The following is a 20,009-nucleotide window of genomic DNA, read 5'->3' as shown; positions in this document are numbered from 1 at the left end:
GTGCACTTGAGTCAAGTCATTGGTAATTTAAGTCAAGTCAAGTCAAGCCATTGACTTAAGTCATTACAGCACTGTTATGGGCATCCGTTGATACGTGACCTAGTCCAATCAAAACGCATTAGTCCATGGTTTAAAGGGCACAAAACGAGGCCGAGCGAGCGGCCACGAAGTATGACGTAACAGCTTGTGACGTAACGAACCGCAGTCACGTTGTCTTGGTGCTGAATGCAAATTGTTGCTTCACTAAAGCAATACTTGTATGGGTAACGTTTTTATTAGTTAAGAAATGCTCCTTATAGCGAACTGTGGATAAAGCAAACTTTACAGTTTTATGGGAAAAGTTTCAAACTTTTGTCGCTTACAGAAAGCAAAGTTTATTAATAGACTAGAACCTAAAGTGACTGATTTTTACTGAGACAAGAAAGTATATACTGTTTATTAATAAACTGTTAGCTTTGGGGTTGACGTACCTGCTACGCAGATTTTCGGTCTTTGAAATAGCGTGTGTTCGTGACCTCACTCAGAAGGTCTTAGAAATATAATATATATCTTTAAAATCAGCCTTCTGCTGAGGGATAGATTTGAAAGTTGTGTGCGACCGATATTGATTTGCAGTTGAAACAGAATACTAAGATTGATTTGAATTTATTTCAGAGCAACGGTATACACATGCAAAAAATTTAAATAAAAAAGCGTCCGTAGTTCCATAAGTGCTTTGAGTAACTGTAGGTTTCGGATTTTGCCTAAGTGAAAAATGCATTTCTCCGTCTTTGAAATAGCTTTTATAAAAAAGTGACGTTAGTAAAATAGTCTTACATGGTAAACTGCAAACTGGTGTAGAAAGAACTTATAAACTGATAAACTGCAGAATTCAAAGTTCCTTAGGAATTTTTTGAGAGAATAACGAAACGTTAACTGTTTTAGACGGAATACTGCTGTTGTAATCAAAATTACTGTACTCATAGGACAGCTTGTGAACTGAAGACGTTCATGCAGCGCGCATTGAATGAAAATGGACTTAAACGGCAGATGTTAGGAACTGAATTTAAAATTAGCGGCCAGGTAACAGAATTGTGCAGATTTAAAACAGTTTTAAACCTCATGGGAAGGATTTCGGTTGGCAGACGTTATAGTCAATGCCCAGTTTAGTTTGGAATCGAATTTCAAGCACTACACAGTTTTATCTGATTGTATTGGACAGGCATCCCTATGCCTTTCAGTAGTAAATATTGCTCGCGTATATTTTGCCGTCTTATTTCGTAGAATTCGTCGGTAAAAAGGTAGTTCCATAGAAAACTGTAGCAACGTAGCACTACGGTTGGTTAAGTTTAAGAGTCCTTATGAAACTGACACCAGAGATTTGTTAAAATAGATAGGGACTGAATGGGTGGTAAAAAAGTATAGGTGTAATGAAATAAACTAACCACAGTGTTGTAAAACAAGCCATTTACAAAAGAATAAGTCAAGTCCCAGCCAACGTCTTCAGTTGCCCTTGTCATAATTAGAGCAAGTCAACTTCAAGTCAAATCATTTTCATAAAAATTAAACGTTAATCTATTAAAATTGGTAAATTCGTCCGATAATAATGAGCAACAACTCAACTAGAAATAAACAAAGACATAACATGTAGCACGCAAGTCGTTTTACGTCAAAAAAATGATAATAATAAATCTATTTTTTAATATTTGATGCAAATACTTCTTTTATCCAAGTCATTTAACACAATGACTTAAGTCCAAGTCAAGTCATTTGTCCAAAAGACTTAAGTAAAGTTATTTAAAAAAAGGTTTAAGTCAAGTAATTAAAAAAACTGACCCAAGTGCACTTAAGGCAAGTGATAAGTCATTACAACACTGTTCAACCTTTTTACCTTATATGGTAATATTACATCAAAAAACCACCAAAACTTTCTGATATTTTATTGGTCTTAAAAACTACATTTTTATCGTATTAGAACTTCGTCAGTCTAACACTTTTAAACAATGTTTTACATCCAACTGCTTTTGATCGTTTGAGAATGTAAAAACAGTGTATTGCATGTTAATGTAAAGGTTTGTTGTATATTTACCAGGACATTAGGTTTGTATTGTTAACAGCTTGTAACTGGGAATCATGAATCCGCCATGCGCCAAATGCAAAAAGATTGTCTATCCAGGTAAGTTTTCCATTGTTGTGATTAAGTTACAGCAGCTATTTTGTTTACTAATTTTTTTAAATGGCCATATTTGTCTTATCGCATTTTAATCGCGCTTGTCCTTCTACTTGCGCGTTTAAATTGCCTTCATTTCTACTCTGACCTGATTTTGCACGGTTGCGCGAAAGCTTGTCGAGAATACAATACAATTTATCTTTATACAGTGCCACCAGATTCCACTATTCTGTTTAATCATGGCTTGCAATCAAACTAAGCTTATTTTCACTATTAAAGGTATTTCTTTTTGGAAAATATCATGTTGAAAATGAATAAGGGGTTATTCGAAACGTTCACAAAAATGCTGCTACCTACTTCTGTATGGCATTTGATATTTATTCTACGTCTAACTACAACCTCCAGCCAATATCCTAATATTTATTTGAAACGTTTAAAATGTTACCTACTTTTGTATGGACTTATATATTCTTACTAAACCTAAAACAACTTTCTGAAAACGTTGTTTTTATTTTTAACCTTTACGGTGTAGATTTTCTAGGTTAGATGTATGTAAAGCAAAGTCAAAATAGTTTTCGTAAAGCTTGTTCGTTTTCTATTGGCCTTTAACCTCTTTGGAGTAGGTTTGCAATTATAGTCCGGCCACAAAACAAAGCCTAACATGCCCGCAAGGGACCTCAACGACATTCAGTATTCGTGAGACAAAACTGAACTCTGGACAATTTGATTTAAAGCGGAAATCGATTATAACTTTAAACGCGGCGCTTATGGCTCAATATGGTAACTGTTCAAAGTTCGCGACATTAACCATTAAAGTAAAACGACATATATGGAATAGGGGCCTAAGTAGTTTTACTCAGAATCAGAATATACTGCTTTCAAAGAATTAAAATCTGGACAAGCTTTCGCACAACCGTGCTTCATCAGGTCAAAGTAGGAGATTTGTGACCTGATGAAGCACGGTTGTGCGAAAGCTTTTCAAGATTTGAATGCAATTTCTTGTTAACACTGCCACATGATTTCCTTATTTAGAAATAGAAAAAGACGGCTACCAACTAAAATTGCTTCCAAAGAGGCTTAGTATTGTAAAAGCTTATATTTGCCCTTTTTATATACAATTTTGCTATTTGATTACAGTTACTTTGTTTTCTTGTATAATTTTTAGTTAAATTATTGCTTTTTTTACCAATTTAAATGTTCATATTTTTTTAGGAACATTTAGAAATAAACGCCGAATATTCTACCTTAATCCCCTAAAAGTATTTAAATTGATTTTGATAATCCTTTGCTAAACATGTGCAAAACAAGGCATTACTAATCTAGTGTTATAAGGTTAGGTCTGTTCAGAGTGGTTTGCAAAAAGGGCGTCATCGCAATTTGTATATCATATTACCAACCATTACAACGCGTTAGTGTGTTAAAACAGTAAATAAAAGGTCTGTGTGTTGTGTGCGCTTAAAATTCAGCCGTTTCGTCTTGCTTATCACAGTTGTTCTCAACCATTTATGGCTTACGGCACCGCTGGAAAATATTAAACAGATTTTCGCACCACGACTGGAATTTTTGTTGAATAACTGAAATCTAACTATGAAGGAAACTGAAACAAACAAAGAACTTAAAACATTTAAAAAAATGTCATTTGATATAATGGTCTCTAATCGGAGACAAATAGTTGCACCAAGAAATACCAATTGAGAAAAATCAGATTCCTAAAATTTTTAAATACCTATCGGCACCCTACAGCATTAGAAATTGCACACCAGGACGCCGCGGCACCCCGGTTGAGAAGCACTGGCTTAAACCTTGAACCTTTTAACCGACAACGAAAGTATTTGGCGGTTAGGCTTGCAATGGCTGTAGGCTGTTTGACACATTTTTCATACTACACGTAAAAGCAATAAAAACGCAAAAAGCAAATTCTAGCGTCTAAGCTCGTACAGGCTTCAGTAAGAAAAATTCCACTCACTTCGCGTATAAGCTAAATACAGTGTTCGGCTGCAAAAATCCGTAACGTATTTGCAACGGTTATAATTCTTTGATTACGTACCGCATTGCTGGATGGTAGTTATCGTTTTTATAAAGGTTCCAGTGTTGTAAACAAGTCATTTTGAAACGACTTAGGATTTATTCGAAACATTAAAAATGCCACCTACTTCTGTATGGGCTTTGATATTCATTCTACGTCTAACTACAACCTTCAGCCATTATACCCTAAAATAAAATTATGATAAAACAATTAAGATTCAAATTTCAAACAGCTGAGAATTAGTTAAACGTGTACACAACTGACAATAGGGGCGTTTTTTTCATGTTCAACTCGTTTCGTCATTGTATAACATGTGGCGTTATTTTGGTTGCTTTTTTACTAAACTGTGCGTTAACGAACTTTAACGTTAAAAGATTATAGTAATGAGTGGAGTAAGTACATAGAATACAGTGGGTGGAAATTGCCTACTAATAAATATATTACTTCCGCTAACAAGAGAGAAAGACGTGGTAAGACTATCAAAGCCCATACAGAAGTAGAGCATTTTGTGAACGTTTTAAAAAAAACTTAAGATAATTATGGTTTGAGGCTGTAGTTAAACGTACAATGAATATCAAAGCCCATACAAAAAAAGGTAACATTTTAAACTTTTCGAATAACTTTATTCAACATGGTCATGAGAAAATATATTTGGTTGTTTTTATTCCCGATATGTGTTATATAAAGTCAAACTTCCAAGTAACACCCCTTGAAGGGTGTAATTTTTCGTGGGTCATTTTAATGCCAAAGCTCGCGAGAAGTTTAAATATTTGCGTTTTTGTATTTTTTTAGTGTTTACTTAAGCCTTAAAAACTAAATTATGTTGAAGTTAGATTTCGTGACAAAATATTATTTTTCTTTATTTTCTTTAAATTGCTTTACTTCCATGTTCGGATTTTCCAGCTTCCAGTCAAAATAAACAGACAACTTTGTTCAGCATTTTAATCGCATTAAAAAGCAAAAATGTACCCACCGTTTAAATAACCCCGTGTTTTGGTTTCAGTGGAGAAGTTCAACTGCTTGGACAAGACTTGGCATAAAGCATGTTTTCGTTGCCACACTTGTGACCTCAAGCTCACTATGAAGACATACAAAGGGGTAAGTGTAAAAAACATATTCTATTCCCCCCTTTTTTTTAAGTTAAAGTTCTAAGATTGCAGCGTTAGATCATTCTCAGGTTATATACGTACAAAATTTTTTAGGTGAACTTCAAAGGGTTGAGTGTAAAAAAAATCTAAAAATTTACATATTCTAATTCCCCTTTTTGTCTTTTCAAAAAGTAAAAGTTCTAAGATTGCAGCGTTTTTAGGTTAAAATATCTATAAACGTTTTGGGTCAACTTTAGGCATTCAAAATAAAGTTTAAAATCATAACTTGAATTATTGAATTTGGATAAAATTTGTTATTTTCCTGTTATTTTCGTGACGTAAACACCCGGCGTTGTAATGATTTAGATCGATTACGTAAGTTGCTCAAGTATACTAATTGCTTGACTCAACGCAATTATTTAGAGTTGTAGACTAAAGGTAGGCTGAAGGTAAAGAGGCACCTTTGAAAAAGCATTTTATTTAATACTGGTAGCCAAAACTTATTCGTTAATAAGAAATGCATTTAGTCTCCACCACATTACCCCCATTAAAAAAACATTAAGCAGCTATTTTAAAACAAACAATATAAGCTGATTTCCATTTAAAGTCCTAAAAGATAAAATTGTTGGAAGTAGAGAGCAAATCGAACTTCCGTGCTGCTATACCTAAGAGCTCTTTGCATTTTGGGCCACGTGGTAGGTTTCAAGTAGCCCTTCTATTCTCATTTTAGTAAGGGTAATAATTTGAAGGGCCTCTTAAAAGTTACACATCAAGGACCTAAACAATGCGCTGTTCTATTTAAACTGTTTCAATGACAGTGAATTGCGATGAAACGCATATCACATAACAATCTACGTGTTTTTTATTAAAACATGTATAAAGTTAACTTAAGCTATTTGACGTGTTATGCAAAAAGCTCATTCACATTATTCCTGGCGTATAATTCCATTGCCGAAATACACTTTGAAGTTTCGTTAGGTTATGACAGGCAACACATTCAATATAATCGACAATTTTATCCTTGAATTGTGTTTAAACGTATGATTCTATTTGATAAGTAATTTTCTATTTAACAAGTTGTGTGCTTTGATAAAGGTTTAGCACAAGTTAAATTCATTTACAAAAGAGGGAAGGACATACCTTATCCCTATTATAATAGGTTTCATTGAGATTGATAAAGGTTTAACACAAGCTATCTTGAGTTAAACACCAAGTAGGGGCATACCTTACTCCAATGAGGTATAATAAATTGCGTTAAAATGTATCCAATCAACGTGTAACAGCGGTGTCCGATACTAAATCGATATAGGTCGTTTAGCCACGATTTAGCACCTAATGCAGCAATTTCGACCTTGAAAGGTAATTTTTTTAATAAATAGGTCAACAACATATATACACAAAAAGCGAATTTCGGTTAATTAACCTACGAAAAAATACCTTTCCACGTTTAATGAAAAAATATACGCTTAACGAGTTTATTGTTACCCGAAGCGACTTAAAATGCTGTGGTATAGCTTACCCCTATAAGAATCCCCTAATGTTGAAAAGTTGCGTTAAATTGCCAATAAAATCATGAAATCCACACATTTAACAAAGTCGACATATTTATTCTTTTAAAACGCTTTGTCCGTGTCATCTGTGTAAAATGTGAAGATATGTTAACTTCAATACTATCTCCCTGTGGGGCTTTTTAACACCTTATGGTAGGCTTTGGAAAACTGCTCCCCGCCAATCAATTTAATCCGGCCCGCGGTTTACTCTTTATTAAAGTAAACATATGCTTTTACGTATTTTTCGTAATTTTGTAAGATTTGATGAATAAATTACACATGCAATGCATCCTCACTATTTGCCATACTCTTTCCAACAAAACTATAAACAGCTTTCTTTACAAAGGAATCACACTTTTTTATTATACATGTATTTCAAATGCCCTTTTTAATCTGGCCCGCCAAAACATTTTCTGTTCTTAACAACAAGTGCCCACCCCTACCTTATTGTGCTAATTTACCAGAGTTCAGAATGTTCTATCCCTTACCCAAATTGCAGTACAAAAAAGACATTCCTATTTTAATTGTTTATATTTTTACTTTACAGTACAACAAGATTCCCTACTGCGTGGTCCATTACCCAAGTAAGTACAACTTATATTTTTGCAATGGTATACAAATATTTTGAAATGACATAGGTTTCCGACAAGCCATTTTAAAATGACTTAAGTCCCAGTCAAGTCATTTTAAAACAACTAAAGTCCAAGACAAGTCATTTTCAACAAATATTAAATCAAGTCCCAGTCACTTGTGATATTAATTCGTTTAAAGTTTCTAATTTGTTTCACTTTCATTTTCAGCTACAAAGTTTACTGCAGTTGCTGATACTCCAGAAGCAAAGAGACTTGTAAGTTTAAGATTAAAATGTAAAGCAGAGTTGTTAAAATACCAAATAAACCAAATAAAACCGTTGATAACACTTGAAAAAAAAATTGTTTTAGGTACAATATGCAGGAAATGAAGCTTGTTAATGAATTCAAGTAAATCTACATCATTTTGATTAAAAACTTTTTGCATCCTTTTTGGTCACGGACTGATTTCCAAAAATTAAAATATTCAAGCTTACCGACCCTTAATTTTGAAGGACTATCGACAATTTACAAACATTCCGCATACCGGTACACTTCTATTTTTATTATTTTGCGCCAATATTTTTTCCAAACAATACACGATTTTGCAAAAGTGCAAAAACTACGTCATGGTCTATCACGTTTAAAACAAACGAGTCATATAACATGAGGGTTTCAAGACTTTAAAATGCAGTTTACCCAAGTCTTTATCAACCCTTAACAATTTTTTTTTCAAGCGATTACGTTCTGGTAACCTTTAGAAGTAATGCAGCAATTAAAAATATACGTCGAAGTGAGAAATTTAGTTTTAAATCTGATCAATCTGTAAAAAACGTATTTCTATTTCTCTTAAAAGCTCATTGGCGCCTACAAGCGGATTAGTCAAAAAGTTTAAACAATTGAAATCTTAGAAGCAAATTTTACAGATCTGTAATATAGCTTAAAAATGATTCTCAAAACATGCGTTCCAACCTTTAAAATTTTACGACTTAACTGAAGATGATACAAGTTCGTATAAAAACATCTTATTGAGGAATAATTGTTACCATAAAAACGATCGTCAAAATATATAATTCGGTAAAATTTTTACGAAATGATTTTATGTTTTATACCTGTTTTGTAAACAATTTTAACAGCCAAAAATAGACGACAGGTTGTTGTGTTTTTCAAAAAGGCTGTTGATAAGCCGTTCTGTAATCACTAAATATCAGTCAAGTAAATCAAAAAAATTGTTATGTGGAGCGTTAGGTTAATGTGTATCATATTTACAAAATTATGTAACGTTACGCATCATTAAGATAATGTCGATTCATTCAAATTATCTGGCTTTGACCTTCATTATTAAGTTATATTAAAATTGTTTGTAGTTTCTACTGTAGTGTGAATATTCCTATGTTCAAAATATAAATATACTTAATTTTGATCACAAAAAAATGTTTAAAATCCCTTGTTTTTTGCTAAGTCACATGTTACACCACAGATTTTTTTTAATTTCCACTATGCTTTTAATGTAGCATGTAGCTTAATAAAGCCAAAAAGGTCGAATAACTCGACATCGTCTTGATAAAGAAGTTACCATACGTAACGCTACATAATTTTACAAATTTAAAACACATTAACCTAGTTTTTGTAAAGAAACTGATGATGCCTATTCATAAGGCGAAAAATATAATTTTAAGAAATGATTTTATGTTTTATCTGTGTTTATAAGCAGTCTTAACATCATCTGATACGAAAAAAAGAATCTTTCTTTTACATTTTATTGTCTGCGGGAAATTGAATCTTGGCTTATTTATTTAATGTGCGATTTTAACGATGAACTGTTGTCTCACAGTCGCAGCAACAGAAAAACATATCGGAAATCGTATACAGAAAGGTAAGTCGACTATTTATAGACAATTGCCAATTAATTTGGGCCACGAGTAAAGAATGTGCATCATTTAATAAAATTCCAATTAACCAGGGAAAATGTAATGCTATGTATATGTATTTTACTACTTATAGGAACTGACGATGCCAGTATATACGAAATATATAGTGTTATTATACACGTCAGCGGAACAGTGTTAGACAATTAGAAACCTGCTGCCAATGGTTTTGGATTCCATAAAAAATGTATATGCAATGCATTAAACTTGTTTTCTTTTATCTTTATAGGACAAACAAGAGGCTTTAAAGGTAAGTTGAAACGCAACTCTAAACTTGGTGATAATTTGAACAAATTCATCACGAATGTTTAACTTCAGGGACCAACAAATTGTTTTTGTGTGAAATCTATACTAAATTCGATTATTCGTATATCATTGATAAAGATAGCTTGGCGTAGCGTTTAATTGTCTAATGAATGTAACGTTCATGTTAATTAGCAGACCTATATATTTATACTACAATTTGCTCCACCAGGCACATTTCAATAGATAGAAATTGGTGTAAATGAAGTTATTAATTGGCGTTTCAAGTTATCGCTTACTACAGCGACGTCTCATTTTTGATCGGTAATCATAGCCTTTCATTCCACTATTTCTAAGCTATATAAGCTGGCTAGTGTATTATGGTTGCAACTTTTTGATGAGGTCAGCTGATACATCTGCTGCCGAAACGTCGGTTTATATTTTTACTTATCCTTCTAAGAAAGAGTAGTAACGCTTTGGAAATGATACTTCGCTATTTGTTTTTAAATTTGCTATTTTATAAATTTTGAACCAATTTTTATGAAAAATTTACACTAAAAATGTATATGTTTCTAAACCATAACTTGCTGTCACTTTATTCGAACAAGTGCATTTCACGCATTTTTCAACTAATGTATATATTTAACCAATAATGTTTCGTGGACTATACGCCTAATTTTATTTGTTTTTTTATTGTTTATTTTGTGTTTTCAGAGCTTCACCCAGGTCTCTGATAGCGTCGCCAACAGAACAGGTGAATAGAACAACTAGATCACAGTGGTTGAACACATATGTGTGTGTTTAGCCTTCATAGAAAAACTAATTGCGTATTTTTGTTAACGCTGATGATATTAAGCTCTTGGGTTGAATGCTGATGATAGCTTTTTTTGATAAATAGTTTTATTTGTTTTTATTTTTGGGTGTTTTTGGACATTCTTCATATTCTACATGTTACTTACAGTCATATTGTGCGTTTTAAATAAAGTTTACATGAACATCCATTCTTACTTGTGGGCGACATTTAGCGGTTATAACTTTAGGTGTGTTTACCGCCAGTTGGCGCCACGTTAACCCAGATTTTCAGCTGCATAAATACAGATACATATCGTTATAATGAATTGCAAAGCCTTTGTGTTTTTATTTTGTGTTTTTTTATTTTTCTTTAGCTGCAAAATCAAACAAGTTGGCATCCAACATTGGATATCAGGTGATTTATTGATAATAATTTTTGGTTGGTAAAAGTTATTAGAAAATGTGATTTGTTTTTTAACCCGTCATTTAAATTTTATTCACCTTTTTTCTAATATTGATGTTGATCAAATTACAAACATTATTTGTGCGAGTGTGTGTTTTAGGTAAGCGATTTGATTTGTAATTATTTTGAAACATTTTGTGCCCCTAGGCCAGACTAGAAAAACAACTAGCCTTGACTGAGCTTCGAACTCGCGCCCATACCGGCTTCCAGTGAACTATAAAACATATAAACGTTTCAGATAAATCTTAGGATAATGGTTTGGGATTATAGTAAGACGTACTAAGAAGTCCATATAGAAGTAGGCAAAATTTTGTGAACGTTTTAAACAAATTTTTAGAGAATAGCTGTGGGTTGTAGTTAGACGTACTTAGAATATTCTTAGTAAGTCCATACAGAAGAAGGTAAGTTTGCAACTAATCTATTTAACCCAACTTCAGACGGCGCCTTCAGAGGTTGGTCACGAGGGTAGGGCTCGACCGCAAGAGGTTGTGAACCGCCAGCCGACGCACCTGGAGCAGCAGCATCAGAGGAACGAAGAAATGCTCAGACAACAGCACATCGCAGCAGCTGAACCGCAAAGATCACCGCCACCACAACAGGTATCTTTTCTAAAACCCTCACTTTATTTAACGCTGTGTTTCACTTTTGAAAAGCTTCTCTTAGGCTTTTAAGGCTTTGAATTTGAAGTTATTTTACGAATGACTTGACTGTGACTTAAGGTATTTTGTAAATGACTTTGCTTGGACTTAAGTTATTTGTAAATTGCTTTACGTGGACTTTGACGCCACCGAATAGGTTGCATTTGTGCAACTTTTAGTTTGTATTTATGCAGAAAAAAAACTATGGACTAATGTTGCTTGCAAAAACTATATTTTATCCGATATGCCGAACAGTCGAACTTTGTACAAACAATACAAGTTTGATTCGTTTTCATGCAGACCTACCACCAGCCTCCACCGCCAGTTGTTCAACCGCCTCCCCCTGCCCCTGCCCCTGCCCCAGCCCCAGCCCCAGCCCCAGCACCTGTAAAAACAGTCGTGAGTATAATATACAATCTGTTATAAGCTATTACAAGTAGGACGATTATATTTCTCAACTTGTCAAAAAAGTCCAGATTCTGTCACACGTTCGGTCAAAATATGTCAAAATTACTTTAAATCGTTTACAAAATGCACAAAAATCGTTTATAAAATCAACAAAACCTATAATGGCCTATTCGAAATTGGCCCTAGTTTTAAATGTTACCCCACACAACAGCTTATTAGAGAACAGGGGGCTTAAAAAGCATTGTGGCTACTAGCTCCTGCCAAAAAGCCGTAAGTTTTGTATTTTTCACTTAATGTAACTTTATATACCACAGGGCTACAAGGCCCAGTTCGACTACACAGCAGCCGACGATGACGAAATATCGTTCGTGGAAGGTGACGTCATAATCGACACGACGATCATCGACGAGGGTTGGATGGAGGGTCGTAACCAGCGCACCGGTCAGTACGGCATGTTGCCCAGCAACTACGTCGAGAAGATCTGATTGGTCGGTTTGAATCGCGGGTTGCCGCCTCGTCGCATCCAAGGAGAGAACGGATTTTTTCGCTCTTTTTTTAATTTTGGGGAAACTTAACGTAACTTTTGTTTAAATTGGATTTGTATGTACGCTTTTTGAAGAATTAGATATGCTGGCTGGCTTGCTTGTAAATTAAACTTTCTGTAACAAAGCCGTAAGTAAAGTATTATTATGTGGTACATTCTGTGTATGTTTTTAAACGTTTTATCTAAATAGCAAATTCCGGTAGTTTGCAAAAGTTTTTCATTAAAAGGACCGAATTTTTTTTTTATTTGTTTAAATTAAAAATCATTAAACAAAGAAAAACATGCTACAGAAGAATGAATATTGAATGTTAAGATGTTAAAAATGAATAAAGTAAATTTGTGGAACGCAGCCTACCTACTATCGATATTGGTTTTGTATTCATTCTACATTTAACTGTTGCCGAATTATTAGCCCAATTCAAAGTAAAACTATTTTTTTCAATGTCTGCGAAATTTGTACATTTTTGTAAAGATGTGTGTCCTGTTTTTCGTTATGCTACACTAACTTTTCAGCCGTAACAAAGACGGCCATTCTTGTGTGTAAATTTAATCGCACATGATTTGTGTTGTACATACTACACCTCCATTGTCCAAACCTTTTTTTCGCCCCCTTCCTTAATGCAGTGGTTATGTGGTAACAACGTTGTGTTATAATGTTATTCCAATTAATGTGCTTAACATTCCCGAAATGAACAAAATCGCAATACTACAACATCTGCTGCCTGTTGTTTTTCTCAGAAATAAGTCAAATTCGCGATATACTGTGATAGATTGCTTTAAATTGCAGATGTTCCAGTTTAGCTTCAATGCTATACCGTATACCGTTACACTAGGTACACTATGTACGGATCTGTAATGTTGCTTGATAAATACATTTCAAAGCTTGATAAATACATTTCACATTCCCAAAATGAACAAAATCTGCTTGTTGTTTTTCTCAAAAGTAAGCCACATTCAGCCAGCAAATTTATTTTAAGTAAATTCCCAGTCACATTAATTTAAGGTGACACAAGTTCGTATCAAACGTCTTTATCAAGATAATGTCGATCTACTAGACATGTTTAGGTTTTTTTTTGGCACCAATTTCTGGCGGATAGGGTTTCCCGCAAGCGTGGTGTTCATATCGTTTTGTCTAGTTTAGTGTTTCATAAGCATTTAAAATAGCACAAAGGAAAATGCGTTGGGTATTAGCTGGTCAGTTATCGGCTTTGGCAAGCAAAAAGCATACGAGAAAAAGTAAAAACGATTTAAAAACAACTTTTTTCTTGAACAAACGCGAAACAAAAACGTTAGAACCACATAGAGGTAACCTGGGCAACAGCCCGCCAAGCAATTTAATCCGGGCCGCGGATTATTTTCCTTAAAATACATAGGCTCATTGAAAACACGTGGAGTTTTCACCCGATTCGATTTGTTTTCAACGCTTGTAGCGTTCGTATTAGGTTAATTCGGGGCTTTGAAGCGTCTGTGTTAGAATATGTGTTAGAAATTAGACGCTTTAAGCGGACCGTATAAGAACAGGATACAGGCGAACAGCGAATGCGCAGACTAATCATGCATAACGAAACGTTGCCAAGCGATGCAGCCTACAGATTTTTTTATCTTGTACAGTTTTGGATATTAGAAATGCAGAAAAGTTTATAACTGTACCAAGTTAATGCGATGTTTATAATTTTACCCAGTAAATAGAAGGTTAAAAGCTTTTATTGGTGCTGAAGCCTACCTTAGCGAACATTATTTGGGTTAGGGTGCGGGTTAGCGTGTCGGTTTGGGTATAGGTTAAGCAATACTATTAATAATAATACTTGAACCACCCTTACCCCAATCTGGAAAGTATAACAGAACACGCGGGTACAATGCCGAAAAAATTCGGGTGACTAGGTGCAACAAAGTTAAAAAAGGGCGCTGGTCTAGAATCCTACCACATTATTAAATCAACGCACAATATTAGGGTTAGGGGCGGCGAGAGTTAGTGTTTGGATGTGGGTGGGTCAAGTATTCTTATATTTATTTTTAACCCTAACCAAAATAATGTGCGTTGTGGTAGGACTTTAGACCAGCACGAAAAAAGTGCATCTTTGGTCTGCTTTCGAATTTTCAGACTTCCACGTTATAATTTTCTCATGTACTCCGTATTGCATACATTGCACTGTAAACATATAAATAGGGTGCACGAACGTTTTACATGTTTAGGGTGCAGTTCAGATTTTTTTCTGGGTGCACTTGCCATACTTTCCACAGTGGCCCCCACCCGAACAGTACAGTCGCCAATACTTTTATTGTTGCTAAAGCTAATAATGCTGTTTCTGGCTATTGACTTTCATTCCGAAGTTTTATTAGTTAAAAGACAATATTATTTACATTTACAATGCTAAAAAAGATTAGTTGTAACTAATTTACTTCATTATAATAAACTTAGTTAGTAAATAAAGGAATCAGGTGGCACTGTATAAAGACAAATTGTATTTGATTCTCGACAAGCTTTCGCACAACCGTGCTTTATCAGGTCAAAATGATATACAATTTGTCTTTATACAGTGCCACCTGATTCCTCTATTTAGAATTAGACTAATACGGCCATATACAAAGATTAGTTAGCAAAATATATGCCAAGGAATATTAAATTAGATAAGAAGACCTTTGTTTTGCAACTTATTTTCTAAAATTTGGTCACCATTATAATATAAAGTAAGTCCTAGGTAGTATACATGTTTCAAATATTATAAATTGAAGCCAATATTTTGGTGTTAAATTTAACTTTAACAATTGGCTATTGTTATGGTGCATATTGCATCTAGTTTGCATTCTGTGGCAGATGCATACCAAATATTTTTAAAGCAATTTGTGTGCACACCTCAATAACTAAATTGCACACTTCAGAAAAGGTTGTATTGCAGTAGGATTTCAAACTTCAGTTCTGCCAAAATATGTCTGCACATCTGGAAAGTTGGTGATGTATGTCAGATATCTGTGCATCGCACATTCTTTGAATCACATTTTAGTGTAAATTTCAAATTTGTGGCATAAAAATCTTAAGGTCCGAAAATATGTTACTTCCTTCTGTTTATGGTGGTCTGAAGGCATACATCCAAACTAATAAAAACTCATGAATATTATTAGCTGTAAAAGTGTTGTAGTGATCTCAAGTTGATAAAAAATAGCTGCTGCATAAGGTTGCGAAGTTGTAGAAAATAGTGCCCGATAAATTTAAATTTCATATTTCACTACCTTAATTGACCTTATTTTTTAACATTTTTGCATTCTTAACTTTTTCCATTAAGGTCATATACAAGTCATGATTTTAAATAAAATTTTGAACTTAAGTTGTTTATTATCTATAAGCTGCTTTAAGTTTAATATTACAGAATTTAATTAAATATTATCATGCCTGGCCAAATTAATTTATATTTTTGTTTTTCATTATTAAAAATGTTTTTAGCATTTTATATAATTCCTAGATGTAATATTTCAGTCAACCCCCAAAATTAAGGACTTCGTAAGGTTAAAGTGCAAGTAAAAAGATGTCTCTGAAAGTGTTAAGTAACCTTTAAATCATTGGAAAAGCTCTCTGCATCAAGTCTACACCCATTTGACAAAGAAACAGCTGCAGTTTCCATCCCCACTAACAAACCTTTGTGCACGGAAGTTAGAGAAAAGGTAATTTCCATTTTGCGTGTTGTGCATTCCAAAACATTAATGTTTACCAGCACTTCCCAACCCGTGGCCAATGGTTTCCAGGTACCAAACTCGAAAATGTTTTTTCAATAATCTTTTATAACGACTTGGCTAATTTAGTCCACAGTTATTAAAATATGTAACCAATAAACAAGGCCTATTTAATAAAAACATGCAAGTAGTTCAGGAGAAATATATGTATATCTAACATTTTTAGGATTGTCTAGTGTCGACAAGGGAGTCCAATCATCTAACAAGGAGAAACAACTAGCGATAAACTCGTGGCGCCTATGTGCAAAAAATCATACAGTGATGAAGAAAAGGACGAACATTTAAATGTGTAATTATTTTAGACCGGTGGTTACTGTATAGTTACCCCGCATCATTTTACACAATCGTTCGTGATCGCCGCTTAAAACTGCACATGATAAAATAAACAGATTTGGAAAATCATATCCAAAATGGCCCATTGATTGAGTTATAGTTCCTAACAGGCCGTTTAAAATACCCGGAACGCGATAGTTTATTGAACGATTTTATGGACTACGTATGCTACATTTATTACGCACCACATTGTGCAATTTTGGAAAAACATATAAATAGTTTCCTGCTTTAGTACACTCTGATTATGTTTTTGTGCCTTGTTTTTAGCTATTAGTGCTTTAAATGTTAGTTTAATAAAATAAAAAGCAACGGTTATGTGTTCCAGTGTTGGTTAACTACAAAAACTAAGTCCACTTACAAATAACAGTATTTTAGCTGATTTTTACGCATTTTGCGTTTCGTCCTTAGTATTAAAAAAAGAGGCCGAACAGTGTATTAAAATAAATAATTTTATTAATTACTACATTCAAATTATGTCCGTGTTGGGTCGTTCCTTGTTCTACAATTGACGATTAAAAATCAAGCAATATATCCACCGCTCCTTCTTCCAGTTTCAGACGTTATTTTGGCCATCAAACGCCCTGTTTCGATGAATTTAGGACTTTCCGGCGGGTATGTGTGTTATTTAGGCGATTTAGATCTTATTCTGTCGTGGAAATTAGGCCTACTGCGTATTTGGCTTTATTATGTCGTTGGTCTTCATACTATGGTATTATAGATTTTTGTGCTTAATGTATTTTTGCTTTGTAGTTATTATTGTATGTTACCATCTGATTCCTATAAAACTGTCTTAAATAGTGCCAAGGTGTAATGACTGTTAGCGATGGATACAATCGTGTTTATACTCTTAATAGCTTACGTTACAACATGTTGGTCACCTCGGACAAACTTCCGACGTCAACCTGGTTTTAAAATGGCCATATTTCTGAAAAAAATCCATCTCTTAAGGTTTTAATACTGTTAGCACTGCTGTATTGAGGCATTGTTTTAACTACGTGTGACGAAACGAAACTAAACAATTATGGTTTGTTCAATGAGAACATGTTATTGACTTGCGTCTAAAAGTTGTTCACAATATTTGTCAAAAGTTAAAAAGCTTAGTATTAATGCACATTTCAACATACTAAACCATGCCTATTAAAGATTTTCATCCTGGCAGCTGCACAGCCGACAATTGTCTGCGAGAGCCTGTGGCTGTTTTAATTCTCATGTACACGTTTTGAGTATACCAGTACCCAAAGTGTACTTCGGTTAAAAATGAGTTACTTTTACATTTGTAGAAGATATAAACACAATGATACTTGTGCAAAAACTGTTTGTTTACATTTTGTACCTTGTTCGTAATTTGAATTTTGTGCTGACTGTTGCAAAGCTGACTTTCTCACGGTTGTACCTAAGTCACTTTATACTACAGTGCTTTTAAGCTGGAAATCTAAAACTTTTTAAGCTGGAATTAAAAACGTCGGCTGTGCAGCTGCCAGGATGAAAATCTTTAATAGGCATGGTTTAGTATGTTGAAATGTGCATTAATACTAAGCTTTTTAACTTTTGACAAATATTGTGAACAACTTTTAGACGCAAGTCAATAATATGTTCTCATTGAACAAACCATAATTGTTTAGTTTCGTTTCGTCACACGTAGTTAAAACAATGCCTCAATACAGCAGTGCTAACAGTATTAAAACCTTAAGAGATGGATTTTTTCAGGCATATGGCCATTTTAAAACCAGGTTGACGTCGGAAGTTTGTCCGAGATGACCAACATGTTGTAACGTAAGCTATTAAGAGTATCAACACGATTGTATCCATCGCTAGCAGTCATTACACCTTGGCATCATTTAAGACAGTTTTATAGGAATCAGATGGGAACATACAATAATAACTACAAAGCAAAACCAACGACATGATAAAGCCAAATACGCAGTAGGCCTAATTTCCACGACAGAATAAGATCTAAACCGCCTGAATAACACACATACCCGCCGGAAAGTCCTAAATTCATCGAAACAGGGCGTTTAATGGCCAAAAAATGTCTGAAACTGGAAGGAGAGTGTATGGGGGGACGATCAGGGCCATCGGCTGTTTTGGTGTCGACGCTTGGGCACCCTAGATGGAACGGCGCCGTTAAGGCTCCGCTGTTTTGGTATCGATTTTAGGCCCTGTTTAGGGTTAGAAAATTGTTTTTAGAGTTGAAATTATTAGAAGGGTTTGTGATGTACCTACGGGCGGGGTTAGGTGAAATTTTGTATAGGCTTGGTTCTTTCATGCAAGTTCAGTCTTATTCCGGAAATATTCCGTTTATACGTAGGACATATTCCGTTTATACGTTATTATTACGAGTATTAGGTCCTAGTCCGATTTTTGTTTAATTCCGAAATATATATTTCGATCTTGTGGCTGGACCTTTGGTGTCCTACCAGATACAACGAAATCATAGGGGCAAATATGGATCGAATCAATAAATATCACGATAAACCACTACAAAAATGTGTGCTCAATTCACGTTTTGATTTACTGCGTTGTGCGGTGGATATATTGCTTGATTTTTAATCGTCAATTGTAGAACAAGGAACGACCCAACACGGACATAATTTGAATGTAGTACTGAAGGACGAAACGCAAAATGCGTAAAAATCAGCTAACAAAAATACTGTTATTTGTAAGTGGACTTAGTTTTTGTAGTCAACCAACACTGGAACACATAAACGTTGTTTTTTATTTTATTAAACTCACATCTAAAGCACTAATAGCTAAAAACAAGGCACAAAAACATAATCAGAGTGTACTAAAGCAGGAAACTATTTATATGTTTTTCCAAAATTGCACAATGTGGTGCGTAATAAATGTGGCATACCTAGTCCATAAAATCGTTCAATAAACTATCGATTCCGGGTATTTTAAACGGCCTGTTAGGAACTATAACTCAAATCAATGGGCCATTTATGATTTTCCAAATCTGTTTATTTTACCATGTGGAGTTTTAAGCGGCAAACACGAACGATTGTGTGAAATGATGGGGGGTAAATATACAGTAACCACCGGTATAGAATAATTACATTTAATTGTTTGTCCTTTTCTTCCTCACTGTATGATTTTTTGCACATAGGCGCCACGAGTTCATCGCTAGTTGTTTCTCCTTGTAAGATGATTGGACTCCCTTGTCGACACTAGACAATACTAAATATGTTAGATATACATATATTTCTCCTGAACTACTTGCATGTTTTTATAAAATAGGCCTTGTATATTGGTTACATAATTCAATAACTGTGGACTAAATTAGCCAAGCCGTTATAAAAGATTATTGTAAAAACATTTTCGAGTTTGGTACCTGGAAACCATCGGCCACGGGTTGGGAAGTGCTGGTAAACATTAATGTTTTGGAATGTACAACACACAAAATGGAAATTACCTTTTCTTTAATTTCCGTGCACAAAGGTTTGTTAGTGGGGATGGAAACTGAAGCTGTTTCTTTGTAAAATTGGTGTAGACTTGATACAGAGAGCTTTTCCAATGATTTAAAGGTTACTTAACACTTTCAGAGACATCTTT

At 34.2% G+C, this 20,009-nt stretch overlaps 1 protein-coding gene across 1 annotated transcript; it reads left to right on the top strand.

Annotated features, from left to right (window-relative positions):
- Window positions 1–2,069: 2,069 nt before the first annotated feature.
- Window positions 2,070–12,418, top strand: LOC146141452 (LIM and SH3 domain protein 1-like). Its single transcript, XM_083390030.1, has 11 exons — window positions 2,070–2,155; window positions 5,179–5,273; window positions 7,361–7,397; window positions 7,614–7,660; window positions 9,217–9,258; window positions 9,540–9,560; window positions 10,268–10,307; window positions 10,720–10,760; window positions 11,246–11,407; window positions 11,747–11,845; window positions 12,169–12,418. Exons 1-11 carry the CDS (start codon window positions 2,113–2,115, stop codon window positions 12,337–12,339), a joined length of 798 nt encoding a protein of 265 aa, XP_083246156.1. The 5' UTR covers window positions 2,070–2,112; the 3' UTR covers window positions 12,340–12,418.
- The last annotated feature ends 7,591 nt before the right edge of the window (window positions 12,419–20,009 follow it).

This window comes from Ascidiella aspersa, chromosome 5 (genome assembly GCF_963924565.1).
Source record: "Ascidiella aspersa chromosome 5, kaAscAspe10.2, whole genome shotgun sequence".
Lineage (NCBI taxonomy): Eukaryota > Metazoa > Chordata > Ascidiacea > Phlebobranchia > Ascidiidae > Ascidiella > Ascidiella aspersa.
This window is presented reverse-complemented; position numbering and strand designations above follow the sequence as displayed.

What these genes read in the sequence shown, in the direction of transcription:
- LOC146141452 (XM_083390030.1), top strand. Translation starts at nt 2,113, where the DNA reads ATGAATCCGCCATGCGCCAAATGCAAAAAGATTGTCTATCCAG. An exon ending in CTCCAGAAGCAAAGAGACTT is followed by an intron (nt 7,661 to 9,216) that starts GTAAGTTTAAGA and finishes GTTGTCTCACAG; the next exon opens with TCGCAGCAACAGAAAAACAT. An exon ending in GATCACCGCCACCACAACAG is followed by an intron (nt 11,408 to 11,746) that starts GTATCTTTTCTA and finishes GTTTTCATGCAG; the next exon opens with ACCTACCACCAGCCTCCACC.